This window comes from Marmota flaviventris, chromosome 2 (assembly GCF_047511675.1).
Source record: "Marmota flaviventris isolate mMarFla1 chromosome 2, mMarFla1.hap1, whole genome shotgun sequence".
Taxonomy (NCBI): Eukaryota; Metazoa; Chordata; class Mammalia; order Rodentia; family Sciuridae; genus Marmota; species Marmota flaviventris.
Genome location: NC_092499.1, coordinates 105899740 through 105910948, shown reverse-complemented (window position 1 = coordinate 105910948; position 11209 = coordinate 105899740). Strand labels below are relative to the sequence as shown.

At 39.7% G+C, this 11209-nt stretch overlaps 1 protein-coding gene across 1 annotated transcript in view; it reads left to right on the top strand.

Annotated features, from left to right (window-relative positions):
- Myo1e (myosin IE) overlaps positions 1-5357 on the top strand; it is a 190772-nt gene extending 185415 nt beyond the window's left edge. Inside the window, exon 28 of the mRNA XM_027926182.2 lies at positions 4273-5357. Coding sequence (XP_027781983.1) covers positions 4273-4349 — 77 coding nt within the window. The 3' untranslated portion in view covers positions 4350-5357. The remainder of the gene's footprint in view (positions 1-4272) is intronic.
- Positions 5358-11209: the final 5852 nt, after the last annotated feature.

Below are 11209 nucleotides of genomic sequence, written 5' to 3'. Positions count from 1 at the left end.
GCCACTATGTCCAGGTGAAATGAATTCTTAAACACAGACGAAATTTTTATCACCAGGCTTGTTTAGCAAAACTGTTGAAAAAAATCTAATCCAGTAAGGATATTGATTAAATAAGCTGCTATATTCAGTCAGTGAATGTTGATACATTTTTTCTTTTACTAAAGATAATATAGAAGTACACTATTTATTGACATGACAAATGTTCATTAGAAAAAGGAAACAGGTTATAAACTGGACTATAGTCTCATATGTATGTGTGTGAAAATATACTCGTGTGTATATATGAATGTTATATAAAGTGTTAAATACAGTCTTCTTAAGTGTTCAACTTAAAAGTATTACTTTCATTTCTCAATATTTTCCAATTTCTACTGAAATAACACATATTGGTTATAATTGAAACAATTATATATTTGTATATACAATGTATAGTCCTAGAAGTTTTCAAAATATGCTATTAGTTATCACTGTAACTTATGGTATGAGTGTACAGATAGACATCTAATTAAATGAAATAGAGTCTAGACACAGATCACACATACATAGGTATTTAGTATATGATAAATGCAGCATTTTAAACAGAGGGGAAAGAATAGACAATTGCTTTACATTTTGAAGAGAAAAATGAAGTTATATCTCTACCTCATACACAAAATAAGCATCAGATTGAGTTAAAAATCTAAAAATATATGATAAAATTATCAAAGTCATGGAAGAAAACCTAGAACATTAATCTTTGGATGGGAAAAGCTTTCATGCAAGACATAAAACACAAAACCATGCAGAAATTAACCTCATAAAGCTCACTTGCAACCTTCTATATGTGAAAAGCACCATGAGCAAAGTAAAATATTTGGCAGACCAGAAAAAACATCTTAAACATATAAGTAGCATCTCAATGTGCGTAGCCAAATAATCCATTCCAAACATGGACATAGCCTTTAAGGCAGCAGACAACAGAGCCTCACAGATCATGAGTGAAATGCAGATTCAACATTTCACCTACAACATCAGCAAAGATTAAAATATGAGACAGTCCACATTTCCCCAACCCAGACAAAACGGAAGATGTTAAGAGAGTTAATAATGACATATGTGCTATACATTATATAACAACCCTGTGGGTCAAACTAAACTCAAACAAATATCCACACTCAGTGGGAAGAGACATTGTGAACACATCCATATCGGTCCAGGTCAAGTTTTGCTACCAAAGGAGTTACTGAAAGCTCATTTTTATAACTGTGGAGTGCAGTAAGAATATAAACTCTCATGTTTACAGTTAATCAAGAAAATAGGGGTCTGGGGATATAGCTCAGTGGTAAAGCACCTGCCTAGCATGTGTGAGGCCCTGGGTTTAATCCCCAGTATGACACACACACCAAAAAAATAGATACCCTTCTTAGTAACAGTAGGAGAAATACATACGTATCTTTTTTTAGAAGAAATTTGGCAATATTTACCAAATTCTTGGGGTTGGGGCTAAAGCTCAGTGGTAGAGCACTTGCCTTGCAGCTGTGAGGCCCTGGGTTCAATCCTCAGCACCACATAAAAACAAATAAATAAACAAATATAACTGTGTCCATCTACAACTAAAAAAAAAAATTTTAAATAATAATTACCAAAATTTTAATTCCCCATCAATTAACTACTTTAGATTTATTCTTCATTCCCTATACCAAGATGAATTTCAAATATAAGTAGATAAGTATTAGGCACATGCCTATAATTCTAGCTACTTGGGAAACTGAGACAGGAGTATTGCAATTTTGAGGCCACCCTGGGTAACTTAGCAAGACTTGTCTAAAAAAAAAAAAAAGGTTGGGGATGTAGCTCAGTGGTAGAGTACCCACCCCACCCCCCCAGGTTCAATCCCCAATACTTAAAAAAAAAGAGAGAAGAAAAGTCCAGAAAGTATGGTATTGTTTTATTAATATCAGTGTAAAAAAAAGGATTTCCCTGGGCTGGGATTGTGGCTCAGTGGTAGAGAGCTTGCTTAGCAAGCATGAGGCATTGGGTTCAATCCTCATCACCACATAAAATAAATAAATAAAGTTAAAAGTTATTAAAAAAAAAAAGGATGTCCCAAAAATTATATAAAAAAATTCTATAACAGATCTGTTGATTCAACTATTTAAATATAAAAACATAGGTGACTGGTGGTGTGGCTTAGTGGTTGAGCCCTTGCCTAGCATACACAAGGTCCAGGGTTCCATCCCCAGCACCATAAGAAAAAGAGGGATGTTTGCAATTTTCAAGAAAGCTCAACAAGCAACAGAAAACCAGACAGACCATAATGAACAGTGGAACATTATCAGCTATAGAAGAGAATACAGAAGCTGCTTTTATTTACCACTTAGCTATCTCTCTTCCTCAGGAGCTCTTTTTTCATGGATATGAAATAATTGTTACTATATATTGTTAAGGTTTTTAAAAGTGCAGAACATACAGTATGCTATCATTTGTGTACAAAAGGGGTAATTTTTTAAATGATGACTTACATGAAGTACAAGAAATAGATAATATATTTTCCCCTCAGAGAAGGGATTTGAATATCTGTTTTCACTGATTGTCCTCTTGAAAGTACGAAAAATAATTTTTTCAAAATAAAGATACTAGGGTTGGGGTTATGACTCAGAAGTAGAGTGCTCGCCTTGCATGGGTGAGGCACTGGGTTCAATCCTCAGCACCACATAAAAATAAATGAAATATATTCTGTCTATATTCAACTAAAAAAATAATAAAAAATATAATAGGAAGTCTGTGCTCTTTGACCCAGAAATCTATCCTACAGAACTACTTACATGTGGACATAAAAATAGACATATGGCTGGGCACAGTGGCACATACCTGTAATCTCAGCGGCTCAGGAGGCTGAGGCAGGAGGATTGCAACTTCAAAGCCAGCCTCAGCAATATAGTGAAGACCTAACCGACTCAGTGAGATCCTAAGCAACTCAATGAGACCCTGTCTTTAATAAAATATAAAAAAGGGCTGGGGCTATGTGGCTCTGTGGTTAAGTGCCCAAGGGTTCAGTCCCTGGTACCAAAAATCCACAATCCCTGATACAAAAAAATAGATGTATGGACAATGATTGTATTAATAATGAAAAATTGGGAAGAAATGTCCTTCAATAAGGGAATTGTTATATGTAAATATTGGTATATAATGCAGCTGTTAAAAAATTAAGTACAGATATGGAAAGATTATGTCTTGTTAAGTTTTGAAGTTCTAGATAAATAGGTATTAATTGGTCTGTTTTCTGTTTTAAATGGATTTGTTCATATTTATAACCACATGGAAAAAGGTCTACCAAATTATTTCTGGTAAAGGGACTGTTAGTCAGCTTCCTGTCACTGTGACAAAAAAAAAAAAAAAAAAAAAACCTGAGAAAACAACCTGAAGGAGGAAAGATTTATTTTGGTTTCAGAGGTTTTAGTTCATCATTGCTTGGCCCTATTGCTGTGGGCTTGTGATGAGGCCGACTATCGTGATGGGGAGCACATGGTGGCACCAAACTACTCATCTTATGGCACCCAGAAAGGAGAGGGAGGCCAGGACAAGATACAACCTTCAAGTGCACACCCCTAGTGACCTACTTATTCTAACTAGGCCCCACCTCCTTAAATGTTCATCAGGCCAGACAGTGGTGCACACCTTTAATCCCAGCTACAGGCTAGGGCAGGAAGATCACAGTTTCAAAACCAGCCTAGGCAACTTGGCAAAGCCCTGTCTCAAAATTAAAAATAACCTCCCAATAGCCCTTTAAATTATGAATTAATCTATTGATGAGATTAGAACCCCATGATCCCATCACCTTCCACATGTCTTACTTCTGAACATGCTACCTTGGGGATCTTTAACACATGAGCATTTTAGATCCAAACCATAACAGGGTTGGAATAAAGATGGGAAATCAAGTGTATGAAAGATCATCACAGACCTGGTTCTCCAGATTCTGAGATAGGTTTAGGAGTGGTAATACCTGTGAAAGAAAAGGGGGAGGAAGCTGGACACCATGACCTGACAAAGTCTCCCAGCTGCCCTGGGCAGGTTTGGCTAGGATGGATCTTATGGGAGCTAACAGTTGAAGCTGTCCTCATATCCCTGCTGAAGGTTCTTTCTTCAAAGGGCATCTGAGTGGTACATTTCTGTATCTGCCATGGCGGAGAGGGTCACTTTTCACAACAAACTTTTTCATAATAACACAAAACAAAGAAGTGAAAAGAGTATGGATGAAGTCATTTGAATCACCTCTTTCTCCCCCTGCAGATCCTTCTGGCTGGTGGACAGGTCGACTACGAGGCAAGCAGGGCTTGTTTCCCAACAACTATGTGACCAAGATCTGAGGAACCAGAGACTGACACATGGAGCAGAGGAGCTCCAGGCACAGACAGGGGAGGGGACATTTGGAGACTCCCTTTCTGATCCACAGTGAGCAGTTGCTTCTCCAAGACCTGAAGCTATTCTGGCATCTTTCCCATGGAAGACTCTTGAAAAGTCTGGGTTGGGGACAGGGAGTGTTACTCCATTTATCCTAAAAGGTAGCCTATTCATAGGAACCCAGGAGGGCAAAACAACCACCAAGATTTATTTATTGTATTTAAACCTGGTGGGAAGACAAGTGAGGTCCACTCAGACCTTGTTGGCTTCAACCCAAAAGCACCCCACTTGCTCACCAGGCCTAGAGATTGGCTATAGATGGCCACTGACAAGTGCCTTTAGTAGAAGAGCACATTTCTTTCATTCCTGTTTTCCATACCTGACACACACATTCCTCTCTGCCACTTTCCTTCAGGGAAGACCCACCCTCTGCAATTTGGGCTTGGTGTGAATAGGCACTTACTGTGCAAATGCCAGGGGCAGGTTGGACTCTGAGCCCTCAGGAGCAGAGGGTCACTGATTTACCTGTGCTGGGGCCATCAGGCTGCAAGGCAGGAAAGGGGCTGGGCACTGGGCTGTCAGCCTTGCTTTCACTAGGTCTTCAATTGGAATGTGGCTGGCCCATGTTGGTTATGTTTAATGGTGTACTTATTATAAGAAGGATCTCTTTTTTTTCCCAAGCTGTACATTTATAAATCAGATCATATACTGTATATATAAAAATATCAAGATGGTAGAAACATGTATGAATGTACTAAGTAGTATTCCACTGTACTCATTCATAAAGGTAGGCTTTATTACAAAACTCCCATCAGGTACTTTCAGACATGCCTTTTCAACTACAAAAACAGTATCATTGCTTTCCAGGTCGGTCCCCGCAGACCTTTCTTGACCCTTTCACTATAAGTAATTTTCCTGTGATCCCTCTCTGCAGCCCTCGTCCTACCTCCTAAATAAATAAAGGAATCAGTTAACTGCTTTGTTTTTTTATGTTTGTCATGGGCTCAAATTGATGATGGAGCCAATCCCTAGTGTTGGTTTTCCATTACTGTAACAAATACCTGAGATAATCAACGTAGGAGAAAAGACTTTTTGTGGCTCAATTTCAATCCATGATTAGTTGAACCACTGGCCCACTGCTTTTGGTCCTGTGGCAGCATAGCACATTATGGCAAAGCACCTGCTGGAGCCCAGCTGCTCACCTCATAGCAGCTGGAAAGCAAAGAGTGTGGGAGATGCCAGGATCCCAATATCATCTTCATTGGCCTGCCCCCAAGGACACAGCCTTCTCCCACTGAGCCCTGCCTCCCAAAGACTCTCCCACCTTCTGAGAGTGCCATGAGCTGGGAATCAGCACCATGATCTAATGGCACCACAAGTCTTCAATACATGGGCCTTTGGGCAATATTATAGTTCCAAACTAGTATTCTGCCCATTCCCAAGAGTCCCAAAAGTCTTAACTATTCCAGTATTGCTCAAATGTCTCCTCTGAGACTCAAAGCAGAAATTTTTAGCTTTAAGCCCCTGTTAAAATCAGTTACATGCTTTTGAGATGCAATGGCATAGGGTAGACATTTCCATTTCAAAAGAGAAGAATAGGAAAATAGCAAGGAGGGACTAGACCAAAGCAAAACCAGAAACCAGCAGGGCAAACATCATATCCTGTAGCTCCATGTCTGGTATTCAGGGCACTAACTGAATGTGGGCTTCAAGAGCTTGGGCAGCCCCACTCCATGGCCTTACACTGTGTCTCACTGGCTGCTCTCTTGGGAGGGCTCTGCATACTTCTGGCACCTTCCTTTAGTAGACATTCCACATTCCTGCATTTCTGCCTTTCAGGGGTCCCATTGATTGCAGCTTTGCTTTGGCTCTGTGAGGCTACTTGCAGGAACTCAGACCCTGCCCTGCACTGCCTGGCATACGAGGTTTTTCTTTGAAATATGGGCAGAAGCCTCCATGACTGCATACGTCTTCCGTTCTACATGCCTGCAAAACCAGCACCGTGATCTGGTGGCACCATGATCTGCCACTAGGACCTGTTGGAACTGAGTGCTTTACCTGAGTGCACACAGGGAATCAAATTCCAGGGAAACAATTCCTAGACAGTCCTGCAAGTCTTTGAAATGAGTGGCCTAATCCTAAGAAATCTTCAAGACAGCTTTCCTATCGCCCCAGTGCAAAGTGCTTGGCTTCTGTTTAACAGCAACTGCACCCTCCTTGGCAGCACCTTTAAAAGGACTCCTTTCCTAGCCAAACTGCAAGTTTTCCAATTTTTTTCCTACTGTTTTGCTTTGCTCCCGATTGTCACAATAAACTTGATTAAAAGCAGCCAGTAATACCCATGTCACTGCCTGAATAGTGCACTGCCTTGAAATTTTTCTCCACCACATAAATTAATTTGTCACCTTGCAACTGGCCTCCCACAAAGTCTCAGGGCATGGACATAATGTCTTCAAATTCTTTGTCACCATTACTTTTCACATTGCTATCAGCATTTTGGTCTTCTAAGCCCTCAGCAAAATTGCCCATTAGGCTCCACTTAGAGCATTCTAGGTTTTCTCTAGCCCACTGCTCCAAACCTTTCCAAACTCCTCTCATGAACCAATTTCAAAGGATTCTGAATGATATTGTCAAGTATAGTCATAGCAATGACCCTATTTATCAGAGCCAATTTTCTGTGTTAGCCTTTTGCTACTGACAAATACCTGATATAAAAAGAGGTAAAGTTTATGTTGGCTCGTGGTTTCAGAGGCTTCGGTCCATGGCTATTAGGCCCCATTACCTTTGGGCATGTGGCATGGCAGCACATCAAGGGAGGAACACTTAGCAGAGGAAGCCACTCCATGACAGGCAGGAAGCAAAAAGCAAGAGAGTCTGGAGTCCCTTTAATGGCACATCCCAATGACCTAACTTCTTTCCACTAGGCTCCACCTCCTAAAGATTCCACCACCTCCTGAAAGCATCACAGGCTGGGGACCAAGCTTTCAACATATGGGTCTTGGGGGAAAATTCAAGATCCAAACTATAACAACCCCAGTACATTAGCATATGACCTTATTTAAAAATAAGGTCTTTGCAGAAGTAACAAAATTAAGATGAAGTTATTATAACTTATAATAATTATAAGGGGCTAAAAGAAGACAATTGTCTACAAGTCAGGGAGAAAGGCCTGGAGCAGATCCTTCTCTCAACCCTCAGGAGGAACCAACCCTGTGGACTTATAGCAATAAATTTCATTTGTTTAAACTACCCAATTTGTGAAACTTTATAAAGATAAACCTAGCAAACTGGTACAATGTTTATTGCAGTAATAATGAAAAATTGGAAACAAGGTAATGTCCATCAGTAATAGAGTGGTTTCAAGAATGACAAGTCACTACCTATTCTCCATTCAGTTGTCATAATCATTGTAAAGCTATTGGGAAATTAAGAGTTTGAGCATCCTTTTATGCTATTTCAGGATTCTCAAGATCGTGGGACAAGATCATAAAGGGCTAACTATGGGGGTGGGGAGATGGATCTAGATTTAGAAGATTAACGTTTAATTCTCTTATATTTACTTCAAGAACAGGGAGTAAACATCATTCCATGACAGTGACAATGTTTATAGGGTATTTCAGTTCTACTTTATGACCAGTTAGGAAAAAGGAAAATACAGCCATGATGTAATGAATTAAGGAAAGGTAATCCTATTGACACTAGTGCTCTCTGTATTTAGAAAGTACCTTCACAGTCACAGACTCCCTGAAAGTAGAAGGAAGGTAGATAGATAGAACAAGAATTGGGACTGGACTTCCAATAGCCACTAGCACAGCACACAGGCTGCTTTCTTGCAGGCAGAAGTGCCAAGGTGGTCCTTCCTTGTTTTCCTTTGACTGGCGTTTTAAATTTGTGTGTAACTGGGAACTCTCAGGCTCTAGGTAACAAAACAGGAACCAAGTTAATACCCTACACACCTGAAAAAAGGAACATACAAGGAGATGACAGATGCAGCCCTCATCACTGTAGCCATTGCCTAGTACTAGGCTCAAGGCTCTTGACTGATTTTGCTTGAATAGGCAAATAGATTCACGTTTACACATGAAGATAGCTTAGATCCTGAAATGGAGAGACTGAAATTCTAGAAAGATTAAAAAGAAAAGTTTGGAGAAAATTGGTTTATTCTTGAAGTTATTTCTACATATTTAGAAATTTAATATGGAGGATACTGGAAAGATAGTGAGAGATAACCTTCCCCCCCCCCCGCCTTTTTTTTTTTTTTCTGCTTCCCTAATTAAAAAGTCTTCAGAAAAATGCTTTTTTTCCCTTTAGGGTCTTTAATTCATTAACAGGTTTCCTATTGTCTCTGATCTAGTCAGTCCTGCCATTTTGCTCAGTTTAGTTCAGTAATTGGTTCAGGAATCTCTTACCCTGAGATCAAATGGCCATCCATACCTCTCATCTACAAACTGCCATCCTGTGTAAGTACAGGGTGTCCATGTGCACACACAACCCCAGGATACAACAATATCAAACATCAGGTGGAGATGCATCAGATCCCTCCAACCAAAGGCCTAAAGTACCAAGAACCCAATGAGCAATGGCCACCCACCTTGGGTGGCCATGGTGTTCAAACTTCAAAGTCTTTGGTCTAAGAACCCTCTTACATTTTCAATATCATTAAGGACCCCAAAGAGTTAGGCTTTTGTTAGTTACAGCTATCAATATTTACCATATTAAAAATTAAAACTTGGGCTGGGGATGTGGCTCAAGGGGTAACGCGCTTGCCTGGCATGCTTGGGGCACTGGGTTCGATCCTCAGCACCACATAAAAATAAAATAAAGATGTTGTGTCCACTGAAAACTGAAAAATAAATATTAAAAAATTCTCTCAAAAAAAAATTAAAACTAAGAAAAAAAATTTTGAACACACACACAAAAAATCACTAGCCACAAGTAACGACATCACATTCTGTAGCCAGCCCATCTGCCCAAACCTGACTCGCTGCTATTACCAAGTCCAGCATATGTGAAAAGATGATGATGAGAGTCCTTTCCCTTTAAAAGGACATTCCCTGGGAATTGTACACATCGTGTCCACTCACGCTCTACTAGTCAGTATGTAGTCATGTGGTCTCAACTGAAGTGGGGCTGAGAGATGAACACTGAGCTATGGAAGCCACTTACCCAGAGCACCAAAGTTATAGCCTTCTCATAGTCACTGCTCCTTCCAGGCAGAGATGCACACAAGAACAAATGAGAAACGTGGATGTGCATCAATATGACTTACAAACTACTGAATGTCACAGAACACAGCTTAACATATAATCCACATACTTTCTCTCCATAACTCCATCCCAAACTCCTGCCCAGACCACCTGGCTGTGCCTCTAGGCACATGTTTCACTACCTCAACAAGGCTATCTATAAAACCCTCCAATTTCAATACATAAAGATACTCCACACCTCTAAATGCTCAAAACTATAGTTAAAAGCATCCTAGTCAGGCAGCGCTGGCCTGCTCAAGAAAGGGGAGTGAAACCATTCTCCAAGGCCAAGGGGATTCATCACAGCTGGGTCATAGGACCTGACCAACACTGCAGTTTTGCTGTGAGGCAAAAGGAAGCTTTCACTGCACCCTAGGCTAGGGAAGTGTTGAGTTAAAAAAGTTTATTGTGAAGTTCAGAGCCTGTATGAATCTTCAAAATTTGCAATGTTTCCCAATTTTATTTGACTAACATATTTCTGTCAAAAACACCAATTTACATCTATGTACCACTTGAGGAAATTCACATTTATGATTTTTCTTTGTTTTTAAGTAGTGGTTGGAGACTGAGGATTCATTCCCCCTTAAAAAACGTTAAGCAGGGCACAGTGGTGCATGCCTATAACCCCAGTGACTCAGGAAGCTGAGGCAGGAGGATTATGGGTTCAAAGCCAGCCTCAGCAACTTAGCAAGGTTCTAAGCAACTCATTGAGACCCTGTCTCTAATAAAATGTAAAAACAGGCTAGGGATGTGCCTTGGTGATTAAGCACCCCCTGGGTTCAATTTAAAAAAAAAATGTGTGTGTGTGTGTGTGTGTGTGTAATTAAACACATATCCCCCGCCCAAAACAAAAACCCTTACATTTAAACCATATGTTAGATAAAGCAGCATAATAGGAAAATGCATTCCAAGTTTTAACTTTAACAGGACTCACTGACACATTTTCTTCCTCTACCTGTGGCCTCCCAGGACTCTGTATCCAACCATGCCTTTGAGAAAGAGATCCATTATGACTATCACCCTTAGTGGGCCAGCTGTTCCTATGTAGGAATTAGAGAGCAATTGAGGAGTTTCCAGAAAGGAAATTATCATGCTAACCCCATTTTAAATTTTTTAATGAATCAATGTATTCATATCAAAGTTTAGAAGTGATTTAGTGTTTAGCAAAACCAAATTCAGGGGCCAGGGCTGTAGCTCAGCACCACATGAAAATAAACAAATGGAATAAAGGTATTGTGGAAAAAAAAATTCAGGGGCTTGGGGTTGTGACTCATTGGAAGAGCGCCTGCTTAGCACGTGTGAGGCACTGGGTTCAATCCTCAGCACCATACAAAGATAAATAAAGATAATAAAAACTGTGTCCATTTTTTAGTCTACAACTAAAAAATTAAATAAATAAATAAAAACAAATTCAGTTCTTTCCATTTGAGTAAATAGTGTAAGAAGGTCTTTCCCAAACCCATGAAGTCAATAATGTACATGCTATTCATAATGGCTCAAAAAAAAAAAAAAAAAAACTAGTCAAAGCAAGCATCCACTGATTTCTTCATTGTAGAATACACAAATAAATACACACAAAA